At 50.1% G+C, this 25,895-nt stretch overlaps 1 protein-coding gene across 2 annotated transcripts in view; it reads left to right on the plus strand.

Annotated features, from left to right (window-relative positions):
• The window catches only part of lpp (LIM domain containing preferred translocation partner in lipoma), a 116,076-nt gene that overhangs the window by 68,311 nt on the left and 21,870 nt on the right, over nt 1-25,895 (plus strand). For both annotated transcript variants that reach the window (XM_084473202.1, XM_084473203.1), the window contains 2 exons: nt 332-922; nt 15,107-15,203. In XM_084473202.1, coding sequence (XP_084329328.1) covers nt 332-922; nt 15,107-15,203 — 688 coding nt within the window. The remainder of the gene's footprint in view (nt 1-331; nt 923-15,106; nt 15,204-25,895) is intronic.

The raw sequence follows: 25,895 nt of genomic DNA on the forward strand, positions 1-25,895 counted from the left end.
GATAGTCCCTGAGAAGAGACTAGTGCTGTGTTCCGATATCCATACTTCCATGAGTACAAACATAGTACACTATCCGCACTCACTAAGTGCGCTGATTTTCAGATGTCAGTGTTGTTCCAAATCGAATACTCCGTGGTGCGTAATTTGTGCACCATCCGGGTCCTTTCAGTACACTTATTTTCGCCCCAATCGAAATTGGAACGCCCTATGTACTCTAACTAAGTATAGTAAGTCAGAAGTATGGATATTGGAACACAGCACAGGTCTCCCCCGGGTACAGTTCAGGTGTCAGATTCTCCGGTCTGACTGTGTCCTCCCTCCTCCCCCCCAGAGCTCCTCCACCCTACCCGCCAGTCCCGGCGCCCCCGTCACTGGCTACAAGCGCATGGTCATCCCCACCCAGCCCCCCCTCACCGCCACCAAGAAGTCCACCCCCAAGCCCCCGTCCTCCGCCTCCTCCAGCCCGGGTCCCAAGCCCCAGCAGCCGGCCCCGCCCCCCCAGCCCGTGGCCGCCTCCTACGCCACGGCCTCCACCCCCAGCCAGCCCACCTTCAACGTCCAGGTGCGGTCCGCCCAGCCGGGGCCCCAGCACCAGGCTCCAGGGGGCCCCCAGCACTATGCGCCCCAGCCGCAGCCCGGCCGCGCTGGCCCCGCCCAGGTCCAGTACGTGCCCGCCCAGCCCAAGGGCCCCGACTTCGCCTACGGGCCCCCCCAGCCGGGGTTCTCCCCCGCGGGTCCTGGGGGCTACCAGGAGCCGCAGTACCCGGGCCCTGGGGGCCTCGGCCAGCAGAATGCCTGGAGGCCCGAGCCGACGCCCCCGGCCCAGGCCTACCAGCCCCCGGCCCCCAGGAAGACCTTCATCAACGACCCTCCGGCCAGCCTGGCCCCGATGTACGGGGAGCAGCCCATGGGGCCGCCCAAGGTAAGGGTCCTCCTCCTCCTCCTCTTCCATCATCGCTCTCCTCCTCCTCATCCTCCTCCATCATCGCTCTCCTCCTCCTCCTCCCCCTTTATCTCTTTTTCTCTCCTCTTCCTCCATCTCTCTCTTTCTGTCTGTTTTTATTGATCCAGTACCTCTTCAACAAGAAAAAGGTTTTAACAAATATAAAACATGGTTAAAAATATTAAATAAAATGATGCAATTAGAATTTATACTTCTATATAAATACATGATCATACACAACAAAGTGATCCAGCAGCCGATATATTCACCAGTTCATTGATCAATGTCATCAATAGAATTGTCTCCAGTGAGGAACGCCGGCGTTCCCTCTGTTCTCCGTACGCAGAACTCCCCCCGGCCCCCTCTCAGCAGAACCTGTGTTCCTCAGGGCCCCCGATGTGCATTAATAATGGATGTGTGAGTGTGGACCCTCTGCACAGCGCCCTGTGGCCTCGGAGCGGTTTCATGTAGGCTGCGCTGCCTGACATCCTAGCGCCGGTAGGGCTGTTGGTTTGAATCTGGTTCAACATCCGGCCTGCGCATTATGCAACGCCTCTCTCTCTCTCTCTCTCTCTCTATCTCTATCTCTATCTCTATCTCTATCTCTATCTCTCTTTCTCTTTCTCTTTCTCTTTCTCTTTCTCTTTCTCTTTCTCTCTCTCTCTCTCGCTCTCGCTCTCGCTCTCGCTCTCTCTCTCTCCATCTCTTTCTCTCTCCCTTTGTCTCTCTTTTCATCTCTCTCCCCCCCCCCTCCCTCCCTCCCTCCCTCTCCCCCCCCCTCCCTCCCTCTCTCCCCCCTCCCTCCCTCTCGCTCGCTCGCATCCTAAATCACAATTTCCATTTGAATTTACTTCTAATGAAGAAGCGACCGCCGCATGATTAATAGGAAAATAAAATTTGCTATGGCGGTGGTACTTCATATATGGCCACGTCTGTGTGTATGTGTGTGTGCCCGTGTGTGTGTGTCTGTGTGTGCACATCACAGGGATACATATGCGTCTTTAGATTGCCGTGCAGCGGGGGGCTGGTTTACTGCGATGCGGAGGGTAAACAGTTGTTTCAACCTCCATGAATTATGAACAGGTCTTTACCACAGGGCTTTACACTGCCTGCTCTCATTTGTCTCACGGAGAGCAGTCAGGGTTTTTTGCCTCTGTTTGCCAGTGTTTGTTTACGGTTTTCCTTCCACGCCGGTCTCCAGCCTCGGCTCGGTTGCCACGGCGAGCGGTGACATGGCGTCTCCATACGTCGAGGTTCTGTTGAAGGCCGCTGCCTCCGTTGTCTCTGCCCTCGCCGGCGACCCTGGTTGACAGGCTGGATGCTCTCTAATTCGACTTGTGCCTCGTGGATAAAGATAAAGTGTGTGTGAATAGAGCCTTATAAAGGGCCTATTTAGTTTGCTCAAGGCTGAATTAAATTACCCATAACCTGAGTCAACTGTATTTTTACGTTAGTATTGTGCTCTCACACTTTATGCTCGATTAATGTATTAATAATTATTTTATGATCTAAAGCGATATTATATCATATCATTTTAAGATTCCACTTCGGCATCAGGGGTTAACACCTTGCCATTGCACTATAGTTGCACTTCATGGCTATATTACTTTATTCATATTTTGAACTTAAGATACGAGAGCCGTAAAGTACCTCTTCATCGGGAGGACCTTGCTATAGTCGTTTAGTACGTATTGTTGTCTGATGGTATTATGTTTCTGTGGCTATATTACTGTATTAATGTAGTACACTAATGCATGAGCTGTAAAGTACCTCTTCAGGAGTGGTTGAGGAACTTGCTGTAGTACTTACGCTACTGTTATACAATGGTATTATATTACTTTTATATTATATTACTTATTCATTTAGCGCACTAATATACAAACTGTAAAGTACCTCTTCATCAGTGTTTTAAGGACCTTGCTGTAGTACTTACGCTACTGTTATAAAATGGTATTATATTACTTTATTTTACTGATGTTATATTACTGTATTAATGTAGTACACTAAGATACGAGTGCCATAAAGTACCTCTTCATCAGGAGTGGTTGAGGACCTTGCTTGTACTTTAGTACTTTAGTACGATGGCATTATATTATGTACATATATTACCGTATTAATGTAGTACACTAATATATGACAGCTGTAAAGTACCTCTTCATCAGGAGTGTGTGAGGACCTTGCTATAGTCGTTTAGTACATACTGTTGTACGAGGCTGTTATATTACTTTATATTACTGTGCTATTATATTACCTTATTAACCCTAACCACTAATACATGAGGGCCTCAGGTACCTCTCCATCGGGGGTACTACCCCGTGGTACCGGCCCCCCCACCAGAGTGATCAGGTTGCTAGGCGGAGGAGACGGAGTCAGGTGGTCGGGACCCCCAGCACTCCTCCGTCCGCCATCTCTGGAAAGTGTACGAGGAGGACCCCCGAGTCCTCGCTTTAATTCAAGGATTTTATGCGTGTTCAAAACACGGAGGCCCCCCCCCCTCGCCCCTGGGACGGCCTCTTCAAGGACGTTGTTTTACTAAACACAAATTATATTGCGTATCTTTTACGGGGAAAAAATTCTAATTATATTTGTTCAAAAACAAAAGTCTACATTTTATTTAAAAGCGGGCGGCGGCGGTCCCAGAATGATCCATTATTAATAAAGAAGAAACAAAGGTGGCGTTTATGAGATTTGCCGGCGTCTCTTTGATTCCAGATGAAAGCGCGGTTCTAATTTGGTTGATATATTATGTGTGGTGTATATTTGTGATGCTTTCCCAAGGATATAGTTTGATAATGGGCTCGGAGACGCTGGCTGCTGCCTTTGTGTATCTGTGATTTGAGTCGTACTGTTAGTCTTAATGCTCTACTTCATATTCAGCCCTTCCTTGACACACACCACTTCCCTGGTTCGGAATTAGTCCACATTCAACCAGAGATTTGACTATCTTTCAATGTCTTTCATTCTCATTAACCTTGATTTATCCAGATAGAGAAAGCTGAGATTTAACATCTCTTTTGCAAGCGGACCTGGTCTAAAGAGGGTCTTAAAAGGGGTGGCATATGGCTCAGGATGTAGAACGGGTTGGCTGGTAACCGGAAGGTTGCTGGTTCGACTGGCTCCTCCTAGTTGAGTGTTGAGGTGTCCCTGAGCAAGACGCCTCACCCTGACTGCTCCAGACGAGCTGGCTGTCACCTTGCGTGGTTGACTCCGCCGTCGGTGTATCGGTGAATGTAATGCAGTATTGTAAAGTGCTTTGAGTGGCCATTGAAAAGAAAAGTGCTGTATAATGCAGTCCATTCACCATTTAAAACATAGTGAGTGAGGTTAAGCACTCTACACACAGAGACGGTTTATATTGTACTAAAGGCCAGGGACAATACCAGACACACAAACACATTTAAACTTCTACTTCTGGACTAAAGTGACATTTCTGATCAGTTGGTTGAAGGATAGACAGAAGGACACCCCTTGTTTCACTCGTTCATGCTGGTGTCACTCTAACCTAGGGTTAGGGTTAGCAATATGTCATTAAATCCCACCAAAATGGCAGGGCACACCTAGTCTTGGTTAGGAACCGCTGTCCATTCTGCTCTAGAGCTGTTTATGGCAGCTGACCTCCAGCTCGACCACGTTGGCGCTTTCCAAGGCCAAACTAAAGTGTTATTTTCTCAGGGTGGTCGACACGTCCGGTGTTGAACTGTAATCTCTTCGCTGTTTGTTTGTCTTGTTCGGCCACGCTGGCCCAAAATAGACCAATGAAAAGGGGTTATTCGGTTATATGGACTCAAAGCCAGATTAGGGTGAAAGCTGAATCTGTCAACTTGGCCTTTATCTGAGCCACTCTGGGTGACCCTTGGTGTGGTGACGTCTCGGTGACCTGTCAGACGTCTGCTGACTGGGTGCTGGACGTGCTTCAGCTCCTCTTGTTGGGGCAGCAAATGAAGACTAAACACTGGCAGTGATGGAGGCCTCTATTGAGACGCCGGGCGGAGAACTGACCCGGACACTTTGTGTCACGCTAGGGGACGCTCGCTCACTGACTGACGTTGACAGAGGACTTTATCAAAGAGATGGCTTCACATAATCCTCTGTGGTTGCTGAGCGACGGCGTTTGCCGTCCGAGAAGCGGTTATTTGTGTCAAGAGAGAATGGAAACCCTGATCCAGAGACTCCTCAGTCTCAGAGGTCTGCGTCATCGGAGCGCATCTAACCTCGGTGAAGTGGAGGTGTAAGAGAGGAGCCTCAACAGCTTCAAGGACTCTTAATTACTCAAATCCTCCCTCGTTTGATCTCTATTGTGGCGAGGCGGGAGAGAAAAAAACATTTTGCAGATTTGCTGGCTGCCGATCAACACGCTGAAGCGATTTCCGCGAGTCTTCCCGGGATCCAACGGAAAGCTGAGCTCGGAGGATGACTTGTTACCACTGAGCTTGAGTGACACTTGACAGGGAAGGGATTACCGCTAACTGTTCGACCCCTGCGGCCAACAGCAGGCCCCTAGAAGGTCAGCCCTGGTTTCATCTGTCAGACGTGTTTAAGTAACGGGCCCAAGACTTCTCTCTCTCTCTTTCTCTCGGTCCTACCTGCTGCAGAGCATTTGCATGCCGTACCAGTCCCAGTGGCCTGTGTCAGACCAGGTCCTGTTTGACCTAGGATGTTTGTTGTCTGATTTTATTTTGTCAAGCGCAGAGACGGTCGATGGCCTCTGTGTTGTAATGGTTCATTGTTGATGTCCACAAAGGCTGAATACAAGTCATATATGGGAAGTCACATGGCTTGAGTTTTACCAAAATGGATGAAGTACATTCACATCGATTAATTACATTTTAAAAATAGTATTAAGGCAAATTCACAATCATTTCCGCACAAAGCCACATTAAACTCGCTTGTGCCGGTATTCATTTAGAGCAGATTAATTTAATTCAGGTGAGAAATAAATCACTTTTATTTTATTTATTTAACTTTGTTAAATAAATGAGATCTGACCATGAGATCCCAGTACTTTTGAAGTAGGCCTTGAACTGGGACCATTCCTGAATGCGATCTATGACGGCCGTTTCCAGTTACCAGTACAACATTGACCTTTGACCCCTGACCCCACAGGACTCTGAATTTACGTATGCTCCTCAAAGGAGCTGCATACATAGAGGCCAAGCCTCGTTGCCCCCCCCCCCCCCCCCCCCCCCCCCCCCCCCCCCCCCAGCCACAGGTCCACCCTGGCATGGGGATGGTCTCCACTTGGCTCATGTCCAGGTCAAATGAGCGCAAAACACCTTCTCGTTTTGCAGCGGCTGAGTGGGGAATGTTTGGGTGGTGTAAAGGTCGGAGGGCGAGGTTGGGCCACATGATGTGGTCCTCGAGGGTGGTGATGAAACGGCGACCTCGTTCTCACTACGAACACCTCGGCCCCTCCCCTCGCTCAAGACGGTCACAGGGTTCACCTATATTTACCCCCGGCCCACCGACTCAGGAGACGACCGATATGGAGAGCCTTTCTCCAGGTTCCCACCCCCGCAAACGTCCGAAATAACGAAAGTCGGCCTCCACTTGATTGGTGGCTTGGCTCGTCAATCAAGCCCTCGGTAGATCAGAGGTGTTTGTCAGAGGGGCTCCTTGTAAATAATCCTGCGCTGCGATTGGCTGCTGCTGCTGCCTCTCTGAAGCTCCCAGTCCGGCCAGTAAATAACGACCAGAATCAATGCCCTGTCAGGGAGGCTCATTGAGCAGCCAGACGAAGTACTGCTGGTCACTGCCCCATTCCTCACCCTCGTTCTGAAGGGGTCCCGCCACCTCGCTGACCTGACCCTGAGAGGGAGAACCCTGGTGGTTCTCCTGGTTAGATGCTCCTCTAACTGTTCTCCTGGTTAGATGTTCCTCCGACAGTTCTCCTGGTTAGATTTTCTTCTGACGGTTCTCCTGGTTAGATGTTCCACTGACGTTCTCCTGGTTAGATGTTCCTCTGATGGTTCTCCTGGTTAGAGTTTCTCCTGGTTAGATGTTCCTCTGACAGTTCCTTTGGTTAGATGTTCCTCTGACGGTTCTCCTGGTTAGATATTCATCTGACGGTTGTCCAGGTTAGATGTTCTCCTGGTTAGATGTTCCTCTGACTACCTTACTGACCTGCTGCTATGAGTCATGCTATGCAGTCACGCTGGTCGATGGTTCTAGATAGACGCGCTGGTCGATGGTTCTAGTTAGACACGCTGGTCGCTGGTTCTGCTGACCGAGGCAGCAGGACATCTCGGTCTCCGTTGGCAACGGGTTGTCTGCGCAGCGCCGGCCAAACATTACTTATGAGTGCAGAGAGCCATAAAAACATAAATTACTCCGGCCTTGTCCTTTGAGGAATGCAGCCCGCCGTAATTCACCGGCGCTGCGTCTGTTTATAATGCACTGACCTGCTGCTCACTCGCATTCTAAACCCATCCAGGATCGTTGATGAATATATAACTTCAATTTAAGATCCAGACAGACCGGATTTTTTTACTTTGATTAGTGGAAAACAAAAGAATCTCCCGCTCTCCATTACTTTGCGTGAGAGTCGGGAGATTCCTGTAGTGTTTTGGTTTAAATCATTTCCAGGTGAGTGGATTTGTTTTGTTATCCAAAGTCTTGCGCCTGGCCAACATCCACCTGCATAACAGTGGCCCCTGCTGGCCGCTGCGGGTACGACCGGACACCGCAGCGCTAGACCGCACGGCCCTGCGCTGGTGTGTGTGAGGAATGCTGTGTGTGTGGAATGCGGTGGGAACCGACATAATGAAGCGTCTCTTTACGAGGTCCTCTGTCCGTGGAAGAGACTGAAACGCCTTAACACTCAAAAGCTAAAAAGCTTGCACCAACCTAACCACCTCTTTTCTGTCAGTTAAAAAACGGCTTCTTAAGTTGTTTCCAGGAGACCTGGTGTCCCTGTCGTGGCTGAGCAGGTGTGGAGGAGAGGTGGAGGTGGAGGTTGGGTGGAGATGTGGTGGAGAAGGTGGAGGAGAGGAGGAGGTGGGTTGAGGAGTGGTGGAGGAGGTGGAGTTGGGGTCGAGGAGTGGTGGAGGAGGTGGAGTTGGGGTCAAGGAGAGGTGGAGGTTGAGGAGTGGTGGAGGAGGTGTGGTGGAGGAGCTGAAGGCGGTGACCTTTAGGTAGCCTCTCCGAACCGCCGTTTGCATCTATTTGTTTAGCAGACAGAGAGAGCGTCAGTCCCACCTGGGGCGTGACGGGGAGACGCCGAGGAAGGAGGCGACAGCAGGCAGAGCGTGTGCAGAGACACAACCTGTCATCTGCACGTGTGTGTGTGTGTGTGTGTGTGTGTGTGTGTGTGTGTGTGTGTGTGTGTGTGTGTGTGTGTGTGTGTGTGTGTGTGTGTGTGTGTGTGTGTGTGTGTGTGTGTGTGCACGCGTGCGGGCTGCTCGCTCGCTCGCTCGCTCATGCGCGTGTGCATAAGGACAGACACCTGTCACTGCAGCAGGAAATGGTTTCAGCCCGTGTGCTCAAAGGCAGCCGCGGCCTCAAACCGCAGCACGGACGCCTCTACAGTGTAATCCTGTAATTGTTTGGTTCTCTCTCTCTGCGTGCAGACAGTAGCTATTGTACTTTGTTTTGCGGCGTGCCGTTCGCTCGTGGCTCCCCCGTTTCGTATCTGTTTGCAGGGAGGATGTGTCAGTTTGGAAGACGTGACCTAGTTCTTCATGCACGCACATCTCTTCTCTAAACACAGGGAAAAGCCCGTCGACATGCATTATGTTCTCCTCCGGTCTCTGCGTATCCACACCCCCCCCCCCCCCCCCCCCCTGCCTGTTCTCCTGTATGCAGATTCAATCAGGGTTCTGTAGATTTGGGGGCTGCTGGTGGAAAATGTCAATTACGGTGTCGGTTAATTTGTGATCATCCTGCCGGTTCTCGGTGCACAGAATGCTCTGCGCCCGGCGTGGTTCTCTGCCTTTAATTGGCGCTGAGGCAACCTGACCTATTTTCGGCGGGACCCTGTGTACTCCCCACCCCCCCCGCGCGGCCTTGAGCCTAACGCGCCGCAGCAGCTCTGTAATTACCGCTGCTTACATGTTTACATGTTAACGTGTCCGGGGTCGTGACCCCCCAGCGCCGTGGTGCAGGGAGGAGCACGCGGGAGGAGAACGCTGTGACGCGTTCCACGTGTGGACACGGACCTGTGAGGCATGCATGTGTGGTTTACGCACACACAAACACGCACACACACACTTACCTCTAACGCACGCACTCACCTACCTCTAACGCGCACTCACACATGCCCACACCTATTTCTAACGAACAAACACGCACGCACAAACACACACATGCACATGCCTACATCTAATGCACGCACACAAACACACACACACCTTTCGAACGTGCACACAGAGGCAGACACACACACACACATAAACACACACACACACTCTTATACACGCACACATGTAGCACACACACACCTCACACACACGTGTCTTCCTCGCCACAGACAGGAAGTGGTCGTGTCTCTGCTCTCGTCTCTCTCCTCTCGGCGCCATTATTTCAGTCATTCAGCGCCACTTAATCTGTGGATGAATGTGCCCGCGTGAGTGATTATGTCTTTGTTCGATTTGTGTGGATCACATGAGGGAGAGATAGAGACGGAGAGACGTCTTGCTTGCAGTCCAACGGCTCCTTTTATGAGCCTGTTCTATGTGTTTTTAATCTCTTGTTCTCTATTCTCTCTCTATCGTTCTCACTCTCATTCTCGTTCTCTCTCTCTCTCTCTCTCTCTCTCTCTCTCTCTCTCTCTCTCTCTCTCTCTCTCTCTCTCTCTCTCTCTCTCTCTCTATCTCTCTTGTTTTCTCTCTCTCTCTTGCTCTCTCTCTCTCTCTCGCGTTCTCTCTCTCTCGCGCGTTCTCGTTCTCTCTCTCTCTCAGCAGCAGGGTTCCTCTGTGTTGGGGAGGCTCGCGAGGAAACCCAACAGATATCAGCAGCTTGTGTTTATGGAGGGATTATCTTCCCCATCAATCAGTTTGAATCGCAGTATAAAACACGCTATACGCTTCTTGGACGTTTCACGTTGATCGCTGGATACCTGAAACCGCCTGGGGAATATACCTTGAGTCGCCCGGTTCTGTTTCTACTGGAGGTTGTGAATCCAGACGCGAGCTCTGAACCAACAAGCAGACTTCATGCGTGGTCCTCTGAGCCGGTCTGCAGGAGGAGGCTGGGGATCTGGACGGCTCCTGTTCTCCACCCCTCTGGGCCCCGTGGTCCTCCCACCGTCTGGAGATCCCAGTCCTACTGGGACACGCTCCTCTGCTGAAGTGGCCTCCTGGTACCCTGAGGAGAGGGACAGGGAGAGAGGGAGACAGGGGGAGAGAGGGGGACTGGGAGAGAGAGGAAGAAATGGAGAGAGGGAGAGAGAGGGACTGGGAGAGAGAGGGAGACAGGGAGAGAGAGAGACTGGGGAGAGAGAGGGACCCAGGGAGGGGTCACAAAGGTGGATAAGAGGGGAGGGGTTGAAGGCATCTGCCGTGCATTGTGGGAATGTTGTTTGTGTACCCTCACACACGACACACAGGTTGGCAGGAGCACATTGTGTGAGAGAGCAGAGAGAGCAAGTCACCCGTCCTCCCTGCACCTCGACCCGTCCGCCCTCCTCTCTCCTCCTCATCTCCTAATGCTTTTCTCCTCCTCCCTTCTCCCCTTCCTTCGCCCTCTCTACTTCTCAACGCCTCTCCCCTCCATGCTCCCCTCTCTCCTCCTCCTCTCACAGCTTCTCCCCTCCTCCCTCCTTCTCCTCATTGCCCTTTCTACTCCTCTTCTCTCTGCTCCTTCTCTCCATCCTACCTCCTCTCCGCTCCTCCTCTCCCTCTCTTCTCCTCTCATCCTTCTCTTTCCTTCTCCTCCTTTAGCCTATTTCCTTTCCTTTTCATCCTCCCTTTTCTCCACCTCCCTTTCTCCCACTTCCTGCCTTCTCCTTCCCCCTTCTCCCTTCTATCTCCCTCTCCTCCACCTCCCTCCCTACTAGTCCCCTACCACCTCCTAACCTCCTCCATATCCTGCTGATCTCGGTGTGGGTGGTGTAGACGGTGGTGTATCGTTAGGGGGACAATCAGGGAACCACCACCTCGGTTCACTCTTGCTCCCCTCCCCTGAGGAGGCGATCGAGGAGTAGACGGGGCGTCTGGAGCAGGAGGGCAGCAAGTCTCATGCGGGGGGCCGCCGTGTCTTCATTGTTGCCTCCCGAAACCCGACTCAAAGTATGCAGCGTCCATTAAGCGCGAGGGGGGGCAGTTTCCTCCTTTTCATTCAAGTGCAGAATAACTGCTCCGCGCCACAAAGGACGGCCTAACAAGGTGCTTTAAACTCTCCTGGTGCACGTTGCTGCGGCCGCCAGCAGGGAAAACAGCTTTACACGAGGCGGAGACGAGTTGCCTCGCTCCCGGTAATGGAAGCTTTCCCTTAGCCTCTCTGAGCGCCGAGCGGCACGGTGCAGCCCCTAAATTGTTAATTTTGCTTGAGTTTAGACACCATGAGCAGTGGCACCCCGAGTTCAATGGTGTAAACGCGTGCCATGCTCCGGCTGGCTTCAGTATTTATCTACAGATGAATAGAGTTGAGTTGTTTTCGTGAGGGCGTAAGGACCAGAGACAAACACCGTGATAAACACCAGGACTCGTGGGTCTCTGTCCAACGGCCATCGATTTCATCATCTCTCTGCTTGTAAATAAATATTTGAACAGGCTTTCGGTGCCAGCGTGGACGGCAAAGCAGACAGACAGGAGGGAGCTCTGAAGCAGAGATCGAGTCGCACGTGGCATAGAACCGCGGGTGGGAATCGAACCTGCGGTCACTCTTAAGGTGTATCACGGTTGAGACGCCAAGCTGCCTGCTGTCCTGCAACGATGATGTCACTCCGGAGGTAGCGGCGAGCAGCTGGTCGTGATGTAACGGCATAGCAGAGGGTTTAATGAGGCCTACGCTTGAGGGCTCCATTACCTCCACCGGTCAGACCGCCCTCTCACACGTCGTAAAGCAGCTGACCACTGGGCCCCGAGCCAGGGGAGGGGAACGGGGCAACACAGCCCTGTCCTGGAGGAAGGGTTATCTCATTGGTCCAAGATGTTCTTCTGGGGAGGAAACAAGGCTAAGTTTGGCATAGTGTTGCCGCCGTGGTTTGGAAGATCACATTCTTGTTTACAGGACAGAATGGCCCCGATACATGAGAGCATGGGTCACTCACATGGGGTGCAGGGTGTTGTAGGGCCCAGGGGGGTTTAATCCCAACTGAAGGGTTCTGGGTTCGATTCCCACATGTCCACAGTGTACCTGTAGACATCCAAGGGCTCTTAGCCCAGTGGTTCCCAACCTGTTCAATCTGTGACTAAAGTTGGGGTTTGCGACCCCAACTTTAACTTTTTGTCATCGTCTGGATTTTGTTATGTTATACTTTGGTGCATCTTCTTCAACACAAATAGTTTGGACCATATCAGCATCTGCCGGGAGAATCAATGTTTCGGTGAACATAAGAGCATCGCTGTAGTACACACTCAGTGATTTGCTTGTGGCGATGAATCATAGGGCAGTCAGTGTGTGTTTACTGGACGTCTGTGAGACCTTTTAATGATGATGAGACCATCGTCTGAGGTGGGCGTGCTTTCAGTGTCGTAACTCTACAGTGACAGGCAATCCCGAGTAAGAGATGTGCACAAGTATACTTATAAGTATAGCACTATCTGGGAGGGTGTGTGAAGGATGGCAAGACACCTCACCCTGACTGCTCCCGACGAGCTGGCTGTCGCCTTGCGTGGCTGACAGCGCTGTCAGTGTGTGTATGGGTGCGTGAATGGCTGAATGTTAGGCAATATTGTAAAGCGATTTGAGTTGCCACTGGTTAGAAAAGCGCGGTATAAATGCAGTCCATTCACCATTTACTCTGTCTGGGTCAGTTGCGGGTTGTACAACATTTTTCAATTGAAAAGAAGTCAAAGACGTAAAGAAGGTTTTGTTGTGCTTGTTCAACACTTCGTTGATAAATGGTTATTCGGAGGGGATGTGAATTACTATTTTTATTTTCAATTTGTATTATTTGGTCGCTTGGGATTTTATTTTGGTCCTGGCTAAAACCTCTTTGTGGTGGCGGGGGGGGGGCAGTGCCAAAATTCCTCTATGCAGGAAAAACCTAGACTTGACTCAATTACTAAATCGTAGTCGATAGTAAATTACCCGTTGCAGGTTCGGCGCTTCATGCGGTCTCTCAGAAAGGTAGAAGCAATTTGTGTTTGTGACTCTGCCTCTCTCCAAATGTTAAACCTCCACACTCCCCTCGCCCGGCCCTCACTCCCGTATTGACAATGCCTGGTTCCCCGGTGTCACGGGGTAATCCTTGGATAAATCCACGACAGACCGAGACGGGCCCCCGACACCCTGCCCTCTCCCTGTCGGCTCCATTTGTGCCGGCGGTAAAGGTCAGACCTGCGGTGGGATTAGCCTATTGGAAATCAAACCTTGTGTAGCATCGACGCTAGCCCCTGGATTAAGCTAACGTCGTTGACCCGGGGGGAGGGTCAAAGGTCAATCAGTCAATCCATCAGACTGTTATTATACCGAGGGCTTTTCAAAACATACGCACCTTTAATGTGTGCCATTGAAAACAAAGGAACACAAACATGGTGATTAATAGTTTATTGAGGATGAAGTCACACACACTAAACACAAGGTCTGCCGAACACTAACGGGGAATGATTAAAGGGCAAGAAAGAAAAGAAAGTAAAGACTGTAATGAAATTAAATAAAGGTGAGGTTGTGGCCCAGGTAACCTCAAACACACAGAAGAGAGGGGGTGGGGCCTGGTGCCAGTGGGAGGGGCTGACTGTGGATGATTGACAGCAAAAAGGTCCACCACACTTCTTAGTGTGGGGAGCTCTGTTGTCGAATGACACAGACCGCTACGATAACATAACGGCAAACCGTGCAGGCTTTGAACCGGGCCCTCTGCGGATGACACAACGTGGATGTAAACCACAGCATGTGCGCAAGCTGCATGTACTCATCACCCTCCTCCTCTGGCGTTCCTCCCCGGCCTCGCAGAGACCTCGAAGGATGTGAGGAGGAAGACAAATGATCTCTTATCCTCATTCCCCATCGTCTCTCCCCATCAGCGTTTTTTTACCCATTCATTTATTTCAATCGTCTAAGGGGGTGTTCAGGGTCTGTTTCCTCGCTGCCGCGGCCCACTCCACAGCGGCCTGGAGGTCTTCGGGGGGGTGTGGGGGTGCAGAAGGCCTCACCCTGAGCTCCGCTGTGGGGAGAGCCAGGGTCGGAGGGTCCAGCAGGGGAACGCGAGGCGGCAGAACCTCAAATGAATGTTTAATTAGGGAGCCCGGTCCTCAGAGCACCGCTGGGAGCCCGGTGGGGCTGCGCCCGGGAACAGCCAGTCAAGGTTCCCTCGTAGCCTTTGAGTTCAGAAACACGCGTTCTCCACGGCGCGTGATGCTGAGGGAGGCCGCTAATTGAGGACCGCGCGGCTCCGCGTTTTAATTACCGCCGGGTGATTAACAAATGCAGAGCAAGCCCGCTAGCTGCTAACCGGTATAATATATGTAGGGTTTATGTTGAACTTCATCCCGAAGGGGAAGGAGGGAAGTGAGGGGAATGTTTCTGTCAGGAATGGACCGAGGGCCTCTGTGTTTCTGTGGGGCCGGCCTAGAACCGGTACGGATGTTTGGATGGGCTCTGCAAGTCTTCACTGAAAGGAATGAAGGCAAGTGGTCTGGTTGTCCTGTGAACCAATCACTGAATGACTACGTTAACAAACTAGCTTGTATCTGCGCCGGACTTAACGAGTGAACCCGTTGCTGTGTTACTACACTAACGAGCTAGCTTGTATCTTTCCATTTACATTCAGGGCACTTTGCTGACGCTTTTATCCAAAGTGACTTACAACCATTCATTCATACATTCACACACCAACGGCGGTGTCAACCATGCAAGGCGACATCGGTAGTAGTCAGGGTGAGGTGCCTTGCTCAGGGACACCCCGACACTCGCTCCTAATCGCTAACCCGCTCCATCTCCTGAGCTACTATCGCCCTGACTTTTCCCAGACTGAACAAGTGAATCCGTTACTGAATGACTACACTAACGAGCTGTCTTGTTCCTGCCCCATCATTAACGAGAGATGCTGTTCTCTGGTTGCAGGGCGTCCCGGCCGGCGGCCGCCCTGAGGATGAGCTGGAGCGCCTCACCAAGAAGATGCTGTTCGACATGGAGAACCCCCCCGCCGAGGAGTACTTCGGTAGGACCGCCGCTTCAACACTAAGGGGCGGGACGTGTTCCGCTGTATAGGGGTCCTATAGGGTTCCGCTGTATAGGGGTCCTATGGGGTTCCGCTGTGTAGGGGTCCTATAGGGTTCCGCTGTATAGGGGTCCTATAGGGTTCCGCTGTATAGGGGTCCTATAGGGTTCCGCTGTATAGGGGTCCTATAGGGTTCCGCTGTATAGGGGTCTTATAGGGTTCCGCTGTATAGGGTTCCACTGACTCCCCTATTTTTTTATTGTCACTGTAATATTTGTATTTTTTGGGCAGTATTAATAACAAGTGGCACTAGGAGAATGATGTCTGGCGTGGCGTGCGTGTATATTTAGTATAAAACAAATAGGCGAGAACGTCTGCATTCTGCATTGTCCTCATATGGGTATAGATGGTTTCCATGGCAACAGAATAATACCTCTGCCATGATGAGCTATTACTCGTACCACAAACGGCGGGGAACACAGTAGCGCGGTAATGAATGATAATGCCCTTCTTTCCGCTCTCTCTCTCCTTCTGTTCACACTCGCTTGGTTATCGAATTCCACCACACACTTCAAACCCTCCAAAGCTGGTGGCTTTCAATCAGACGCTGCTTCCCCAGAGTGTAAACACTGTGTTTATTGGATCCGCTGTAACAATGGCTGATCACCGGAGCCCGCAGACCAGGCTGGGGAAGAAGAACGAATCAGGGTTTAATTTAGCTGAACAACAGGGTTGGCTGGATCCCTGACCCTCCGTCTGAGGGTCTGAGTGATCTCTGTGTCTAACCCGGGCCACTTCAGGACACAGTCAGGGATGAACCATTAGGCAGTCTGTTAGGATCCACTCAACATTCACACATTCACTTTGCAAAATGTACCAGAAAATATGTTGTTATTATAAGTCTGCAATCTCCTGTGACTTCATATAGTCAGCCTCAAAACATAATCACTTTCTGCCTAAGTCATCTATTTGACTTAAAATATGACTTAGGCAATTATTCTAGGAGGCTATGTATCAGGGGTCACAACCCCTAGGTGGTAACCGCTGTGTTCAACAGGACTGCCTTCACCACCGAACGGTTTTCAGTCCTGTTCACATCAGGAGAGACACTGAGCTAACAGTGAACCATAACCGCTCTTCTGCTGAGCTGACACTGTGTGGAATAACCGGGCCTCTGCCTCATGGGGGGTCCTCAGAAGGCCCCTGCCCATGCAGCACCTCTGATGAACCTCCGCCACCTGCAGGCGTCGCTGGTTCAATCCCCGGCCAAAGCATCGGCAGACGTCCTTGAGCAATCGCCTGTCTCTCACCAACGGTTGTGGGGTTCTTGCCCTTTTGCCGCCGCCAGTCAGCGTGCGAGCAGCAAGCGTGACGTGTGCGTCGTGACATGTGAAGCGTGACATGTGAAGTGTGACATGTAAAGTGGCTTCTGAGTGGCTGTGGGGCTCGGGTGTTCAAAACCGAGTATGAATGCGGCCGATTTATTCTGCGGCGAGCGGTGCCAGGCATGAAACCGTTCTCCCGTCTCTGCCTCCATTTCCATGTTAAGTGGAAGAGGAATGCAAACACAGGCGGGTTGTCTGACAGCCTGACTGATGCACCCCCTCCAGGTCAACAAGGCTACCCGGTGCGGTCCACAGTTTACCCCCGGCCCGGGGTCAGACCCATCGGCCGACCCGGTCGGCGTGACGGATTAGGAACAATCCGGGGTCGGTTGACTCAAAGACCCGGGCTGGATTTTTAATGAGTGAACCTGGAGCCGCCGCTAGACTGGTTCTCAAGATGGCGTCGCTCTGACTATCAAAGGATAAGCGCTGGATTGGGAAGACAAATGAAGGCCTGTGGCGCTTTAAATGTCATAATTCCTCTCTGCAGATATTTTGAGAAGCACAAAACTGTCAACCTGCGGGAGTAAACAACGTCTTTTTTTTTCTGCGTGTCGTCGCAGTGGGTTCATATGCTTTTGCTCCTCACAAATTTTCCACATTTTTCAAAACCGTTTGGAGCCCTGGGGCCGTCACAGCTGATTCATCTGTTTTTAGTTTAGTTTCGAGACGGAATGACAACTCCCAGGATGGAACGAAATTCCAATTTTAAGTCTATATTTCAAATGTAAAGCGCCCCTTGCACTCCAATAACACGTCGTTCATGGCTAACTCCCCCGGGAGCCATTACTTTGGCGGCCGGGGTGTAGGGAGCGTGCAGGGTGAGCCGTGATGCGGGGTGAGCTGCGGTGCAGAGGCCGTTGTGAGACGCGCTTTGTGACAGTCTGTAAAACGTATGGTAATGACAGAGTGATTGCAGAGGAGTGGAGAGGTGAGAGGTTTTTTTTTTTTTTTATCAAATAAAAATGTCACACTCCCACATGTCCAATATAGATTCGTGTTAATATTGACTATAGGACTGACGATAAGTTAAGGGGTGTTTAAGGGTTGTAGAACGACCCAGGGACCTTTAAGGTGAAGTGACATCTTTTTAAAATATCAAATCCTTTCATTTTCTCTCCATCTGGGCGCTCTCTGTTCTCAGGTTTTAGTCCATACCTCTGGCCTGGCTCTGTAGGTCTCCGTCCCCTTTCACCCAGGAATATAACCCCCCTGGTGACCCCCATATAGACCTCCACCCTACCCCTGACCCTTGGCACCACCTCCCCTATTACCACCCCTTACACCACCACCGCCGCTAGAACAAGCCAATGGAGGAAGAGGAGGTGGAAAGAGGAGGGATGACGAAGAGGATGAGGAGGAGGATATGAAGGGAAAAGGAGGTGAAGAAAATAAAGGCGGGGGGGGGGGGGAGGATGAAGAGTACAATAGCGTAGTGAAGCCTCATTATCCGAGAGAAGCGTCCAGTATAGATCCAGTTGACGCTCCTTGGCCAATCCTCAGCTGAATAGCGTAAAGTTAGCTTTCCATGTGGAAGCCTCTCTTTGGGGACCCCCCCCCCTCCCCGGTCTCCTCTCTGTCCGAGAGTGGAACCCTTTGTAATCACTATCAATCTGTCGCACTGAACCCCTATTCCTGCGTCTCATTTGTACTGCGGTCGGAGTTACAGGGCAATGGTGGTGGTGGTGTGGCGAGTGCTTGATAAAAGCCCCCCAGGCTAGTAATTATCTAAATTAGGTAAAAATGTCGGCCTGAGATTTACGATTTGCTACTGGACTGGATCTTCCTCATTCTCTGTCAAAGTTAAGTTTTATTGGTGTTGCTGCGGCCTTTGATGAGCCACTAATGGGAAACCAGCCGTCATTGGTCCAGAGGAACTTCATCGGATGTTTTCATTGGTCCATAGGGAGTTAATCTGATGTTTTCATTGGTCCAGAGGAACTTAATCGTCTGTTTTCATTGGTCCAGAGATCCATACGTCTGCAGTGGTTCTCTGTGGTTCTGCAGCAGTTCTAGAGCAGATTTGCAGTGGTTCTGAACCGGTTCTGTGGTGGTCTGAACCGGTTCTGCAGTGGTTCACTGCGCGGCGGCGGGGCCGTCGGTTGCTCCTGATCTCCAGCTCCAGATTAGATTTGAGGAACGCCAGCGACCCTCTCCAGATGTCTCGCACTCGTGGAAACTTAATAAGACTCAGCGCCATGACGCATACCAATGAGTTCTCCAGAGAAGAACGAGGAGAACGTTCTCCTCAGGAGAACATCGAGGAGAATCTTCTCCCATCCTCATGAGAACAACGTTCTCCCGTCCTCATGAGAACATCGAGGAGAACGATTTCCCGCCCTCACGAGGAGAACCAGGAGAACCCCTTTCCCTTCCGAACAGAACGGTTTCGGCGTCACCGATATTTCTGTCAGGCAAAAACCGGGACATTAAGTTAAATAATTGAAAGGACGAGAGGCGCTGCATTATTCACCGTTGGTGGCGATGATACGTACGCGTGTAAGACACTCTGCGTGGAGAACTGTTCTCCGCTTCAACTCTGAGAATGACAGGCGGTGGATCTCTGAAGTGGCATCCTACAGTACGGAACTCATCAGGAGATCCATATTCATTCATTCATCCAGGGAGACTGTTCATCAGCCGAGTCCCCCTGTGATGTTAATAGCAGTTTGAGATCGCAGTCATTGGTAATTAAAGGCGCCTCCGCGTGGGGCCCGTCCATGTTTAATGAGTTTTACTGCGGGAAAACGGAGGCTTCCCCCCCCCCCCCCCCACTTTCTCCTAACGCCAGCAGGACCAGCTTTCATAATTCATAAACGCCTCGCATGAAGCGTTCACACGCCGCACGGCTCGGGCCGGAGCACGCGCACGGCACCAAGGTCACCAGGAGGCGCCACGGCAACAAGGTCACCAGGAGACGCTCTCCTCCTGAGTAGGACATGTTAACAAGTGAAAATGAATGCTGAACAAGTGAACGTGTTAATAGTGAACAAGTGAACATGTTAATAGTGAACAAGTGAACATAGTTATAGTGAACAAGTGAGCATTAATGCTGAACAAGTGAACATATTTATAGTGAACAAGTGAACATATCAACAGTGTTTCTGTTGAGACAACGTGGCGCATTGTCCTAGATATTCATGTTAATTTGCATATTACACAAGTCGCCCTCAGCAAAGTGTTGTCTCTCGGCGTTCTGATGTGCATCTTCATGTCACAACACGCAGACGTGTGTCAGAATCAAATGTTTTAACCCTTTTCCCTCCCTACACACACACACACGCACACAGACACACACACACACACCGCAAACCATGCACTAATTACAAAACATGCTCACACACACACACACATTACAAAACAATCACAGCCACACGTTACAAGGCATGCGTGCGCATTCACACACATTAAAATATATACACACACATACACACATGTATGTGTTCCACACATACCTTGGTATCACACCTTAATATCACAGAAGCTCAGAACCACAGAATACAGATCAATAAAACCTTAAACTATGCAACTATATAACTACAGAATCTTAGAACTATAGAACCATGCAATATGTAAGGGATAATGTATAGAACGGCGGTCATTATTTGGAAATAACCCCAGACAGGGCGAACCGGACTTGTCTTGCTTCGCCCTGAAGCGGCTTATTTTAGATCATGACCGGCAATGTTCTATACATTATCCCGCTTATTACACGGTTACTTGCCAAAACGAAAAAATAACTTCAAACGGTGTGTCTTTTTACCATTACCATTCATAGTGTTGATCAGCAGAGAAATAGTCCGCCAAAGACGTTGACGTCGCTTAGCAACCGAAACCGCTGGGGTTGATAAGTTACCGGTCATTATATGCTTAGCAACAGGCATTATTGAAAAATAATTCACCACCGGAAGTCGGGAAGGCCCATGCAAGTGAACGGAGCGTTCCACAGCATTGGGAAGAGCCATGTAATAATGAACTTTAGTATATGCTACACGTGAACCTCCTAAGATGGCGCAATTTGATTGGTTCGCTATCTCGGCATATTGGGCAATATCCCATGATTGAGATCTCAAACTCGGGATATTCTATATATATATATTCTATATATTCTATATATTTCTATATATTTTGGTTGCGCTAATAAAAACAAATAAGCCGCTAATAAAAACAGTGGGGAATAGCGAGGAATGGCTATTCACCAAATTTCACTTCGCCTTTGGCGAATAATTGTTAAGTAGAACATAGAACTACAGAATGACAGAACCTACGACCATAAAGCTATAGGACCATACTGTATATAATATATGGTTCTGTAGAATATCACACTATGGAACTAGAACCACATAAATATACAACATATAACTATAAAGCATAGTATAACTATAGAACAAGTATACAGCTATAGAATCAAATAACGTGTGTGTGTGTGTGTGTGTGTGTGTGTGTGTGTGTGTGTGTGTGTGTGTGTGTGTGTGTGTGTGTGTGTGTGTGTGTGTGTGTGTGTGTGTGTGTGTGTGTGTGTGTGTGTGTGTGTGTGTGTGTCTCAATATGTCAGTAGTAGTAATGTTGTTTGAAAGAGGTCAGCCCAGCACCAGGGGCGAAGGAGGGGGGGGGGGGGGGGTATGATAGAGGGGGAGGGGGTGTGGGAGTGGCAGTGTGTAACAGGATCTACCTTCAGTACCTCTATTGTACCACAGGTTAGCACCTTAGGAAGGAAATGTAGGGGTACTGTCTAACCCCTACCTGCTCCTTAATGACCTTTATCTGTACTGTCAAGCCCCTAACAGTGTGATGCTTCATTTTTATTATAAATGTCATTATGTTGACAGGCGTGTCACCGCTATTGGGTTGCTCTCCTCTCCTCCTCTCTCTCCTCTCCTCCTCTCCTCTTCTATCGCCTCTCCTCCTCTCTCTCCTCTGCCCTCTCTCCCTCTGCTGAAGCCTAACCCTAACCCTAGCCCTTGACAGTAAGAGTACAGTGATGCTCTCTGGCGTCGCCTCGCCTCTCCTCTGCTCTCTCCTCCGTCGCCACGGCAGCTGATTGCCATGACGATGTTGTGAGACCAGAGGGGGTGAGGGGAGGGGGGTTAGCTGTCGGGGGCCAGAACACACGGCTCTGGCGGGGGGGAACCGAGGGCATCAAACCCACGGGCCACGGCTTCACACTAATCAAGGAGACGGCCAGAGCTAAGTTCCTGTCTCGCTCAGACGGACTCTACCCCTTAACGCTGCTTCACGAGTGCGAGCTGTAGCCTCACGCGGTGCGACCGGTAGCTTCACACTAGACAAGTGTGGAGGAAATTGGTTCTCACTTGTCGCGTCTCTCCCTTTTTAAAGACATCCCGGTACGAGCGTTACGGGTTGTTCTCTAAAGCGGAGGAGCGGAGAGTGCCGGTCGCTAGCGCGCAGGCTTGTTGTCACCTGGTTGTTGTGGTTCAGAGTTACAGTCACCGCTTTAGAAACAACCAACACACCGCGCACCGCCTTCAGCCACATCTATCATCTATCACAGCCTTTAATCCCAGCACACCTCCACCTCCGGTCCCAGAATGGATTCTGCGCGGGTCTTTTATTAGTTTTGGATCCGGCAGCGGTTGCCTGCTCCGCCTCTGGGTTTCGCAACGGTTGCGGCAGCCGGATTGGATTCTTCAGCGAGCCGGTGTGAAAAGTTTGGTGTGCGGGAGAGAGAGAGAGGAACAAGAGAAGCCAAAACCAAGTTCCTCTCCTCTTCTCCGCAGTGCGTCTGTTACGCGTGCGTCTGTTACGCGTGCGTCTCGTCTACATGCTCCATCTTTGATTTGCGCCGATGTAAGATCAAATTGCGCGCTGAGTGCGTTCCCCCGCCTTTCAAGCCACCGCGATATCACGCCGCGAAGACACAAAGACGACGGCAGCGGGAAAATCTGAAGCGTTCTGCCGCTCTCCCTCCCCTTCCATCAACCCCCCCCATCAACGACGACGGCTCACTGCCACTACAAATACTTTATAAATCAATGATTCATGGGACAGAGTCAACGCTTCTTTAATCTCAGCCTTTTATCCAATTAGACATTCTTACCCCCCCCCCCCCCCCATCCTCTTCCTCCTCCTCTTCGTCGCTGGGGCCTGTGAAGACAATCTCTCTCCAGTCCTTCCACTTTGACTCTGTAGCAGAAGAGACTTCTAAAGGCCAAGGAATAAAGGGAAGAAGAGTGTAAATGAACATCCCTCCCTCCCTCCCTCCCTCCCTCATGAGTATGGTTCTACGTTTTCATTTGTTGCAGAATAATTTAATCATCAATCCTCTTAGCTCAGATCACGTTAGCTTAGCTCCCAGAGCATAGGTTACGAATTCCATCTCAACGTTGCGATAAATAATTGCGATAATAATTAATGATAATAATAACTGGAATAAAAATGCATACTGTAATAATAATAATTAATGATAATATTAATTACAATATCAATTCCGTCTGTGTGTCACTTTTTGATCAAATATTTCTGGCAAAGTGCTTTGATGGGTTAAAGAAAAGCAGAAGGTCCTTAAGAATTTAATAAAGTGCTAGAGAAGATAATGTCTAAAAAAAAGATAAGACAGATAAAAAAAATCAATTTGTGATATTTCAAAAGAATGAAATGAGAACATCACATGAAAGCAGAACCCACATTAAAAAAGCAACGGTATTCTGAACTTATAAATCCTACAGTGTGAGCATGCATGCTAAGGGACCAAGCGCTGAAACACACGCTGGGACCAGAGTTCCCAGTCGGAGGCCCTGGTTTACACTGGGAGAGGATGGAGGTGTAGAAGGACAGTAGCAGAACATAATACTTATACATAATACATAACACTGTAGTTTATTAACCCTAAACGGCTCAGTGGAGGCCCCCAGCAGAAAGTACAGGACATGAGAAATACAGTAGAAATTCAAAAGGGTTAAACAATTAAAGTAAGAAGAATGTATGTAAAATATAAATAATATACAAAACATTTATATGTACACTGTATAGTATTACTCTACACACTACACAGGCCTGTGTGTGTGTGTGTGTGTGTGTGTGTGTGTGTGTGTGTGTGAGATAGCGACGCGTGTGCTGACAGCAGGTGTGAAAGCAACTGAGGTATGGCCATGTCAACATGTGTTGTATGTGTGTGTGGTGTGAAGAATAACAGCGTCTGTCTGTGTGTTTGTGTGTCAGTGTGTGTGTGTTTGTGTAAATATGTTCCTGTGTTCACATAGTCATGAACACATAGCTATCGGGGCCCCTAGTGCTGTCTGAGAGGCCCTACCCCTCCCTAGGGCCCCTACTGCTGTTTGAGGGCCCCTACCCCTCCCTAGGGCCTGTCGTGCTGTCTGAGGGTCCCTACCCCTCCCTAGGGCCCCTACTGCTGTCTGAGGGCCCCTACCCCTCCCTAGGGCCTCTCGTGCTGTCTGAGGGACCCTACCATTCCCTAGGGCCTCTCGTGCTGTCTGAGGGACCCTACCCCTCCCTAGGGCCCCTACGCCTCCTTAGGAGGCCCCTAGTGCAGTCTGTGGGTGCCTAACTGTCTCTGGGGCCCCTAGTTCTGTCTTAGGGCCCTCCCTATTTTTTCACACACACACACACACACACACACACACACACACACACACACACACACACACACACACCTCTCTGCCTGAGTGATTCACCTCCAGGTGTTTCCGCCGACTCCTGTGGTTACCGCTGGTTAGCCCTGGTTACCTCCCATGGTTACCCCCCCACGGTAACCCACGGCTACCCAGTGCAGTCACCCCTGAGACAGGCCTTTTTGTGCGTATGTGTATATATATAAATACAATAAAATAGGAGAGAGCCGGTTCTCGAGGTGCGAGAGACAGAGAGACGGCGAGACTAACGGGCAGAAGGCGTAGGCCTAGATCTCAAACGTAAAGCCAAAGCCGCGTTCGAACCCTTTGAGCGTGTCTCCCGCTGATGCCTGGCAGCGATTACTCTCGACCCCCGCTGGAGACGGGGCGCCTAAACGCTCCGTCTGATAGGCCATCTCCCGTCTGTCTGCTCTTTGTGCGGAGCGCCGAACCCGTCTATTTAGAGCGGCGTGTCTATCACCGCCGCAGACAGGGGCGAAGAAAGAACGCGACAGATTCACAGAATAAACCAAAATTAATTTCATATATCATGCTCCCCGCAGGAGATCCTATCTCCCGACGAGTTAAGAAGAAGAAGAAGAAAAAAAAAAAAAACATTGTCAGATATCTCTTAAAACCGTCTTATTGTAAGATACCACTAATTAAATTGTCAGTGTTATTAATTGGGTTGAAGATAAGTTGGTATTGAGTTATGGACATGTTAAACTCAATTAAAGATATCTTCAACTCAATGAAAGATATTCAAATGCAATGGCCCGTAACCGTCCCCGCGCGGGCCTATCAGCACGCCGGCGCCCCGCGACGCACAGATTCGGTTGTGCGTCTAAAGTTCTGCGGTTATCGCAAATCCGCTCAACTTTTTATTTTAAAAATAGATGTTGTCCACATTGAGCTTTTGCGACGTACGTCGCGTCTTTAATGTGGCATAATGATAGTTTAATCCTCCTTATCGTGTTTTTTGGAAATGGAAAGAGCAGGATTAGTTTGTGCTCTTGAATTGGGACAAGTCGAGTTCCCAACACATCTCTCTCTCTCTCTCTTTCTCTCTCTCGCTCTCTCTCTCTCTCTCTCTCTCTCGCGTGTTCTCTCTCTCTATTTCTTTTTCTCTCTCCTCTGCCTCTCTCTCTCTCTGAAAGCGCAAGGTGAGAGAGGCCACGGTTGTCAACGGTTACGACGACACGCTCACAATTAAGACCAGATAACCAAAAAAAAAAATCTCAAACGCCACAAAACACAAAGAGAATCCCATTCTGAAGTCACCAAGACAGAAATTCCCCCCGAAAGTTTTGCTACAGATTTCCATCAGTGCTGAGCTTTTCTTAATTGTTCCCCACACTTCTGGCTAGGGTAGATAAGTGCAGATAAACATTACCATTGTTCAATCCCTCTCTGTTGTTCGGCTCAGATCTGGCAGAGATGAATGCGCTGAAGACACGGAGCACGTTTGACTGGGAGATCGTCATCTCCCAGTCCACCGGGGCTCCCTCAGGACTGGGAACCAGACAGGGTTTTGGTGTTCAGAGCCTCCTCTAGAAGAGCCTTTTGATCAGCAGACTGGTTGTCATGAAGAGACTGAGGGCTTGTGGATGTGTTAGTGTTGCATCAAGGACGGGCCTGAGTTTGGGATTGGTTGCGATGCAGAGGGTTGAGTTATGAGATGTTTTTATTAAACGTTTTATAGCAACCTGGACAATGTA

The sequence above is a fragment of the Micromesistius poutassou genome, assembly GCF_964030765.1.
Source record: "Micromesistius poutassou genome assembly, chromosome: 9".
Taxonomy (NCBI): Eukaryota; Metazoa; Chordata; class Actinopteri; order Gadiformes; family Gadidae; genus Micromesistius; species Micromesistius poutassou.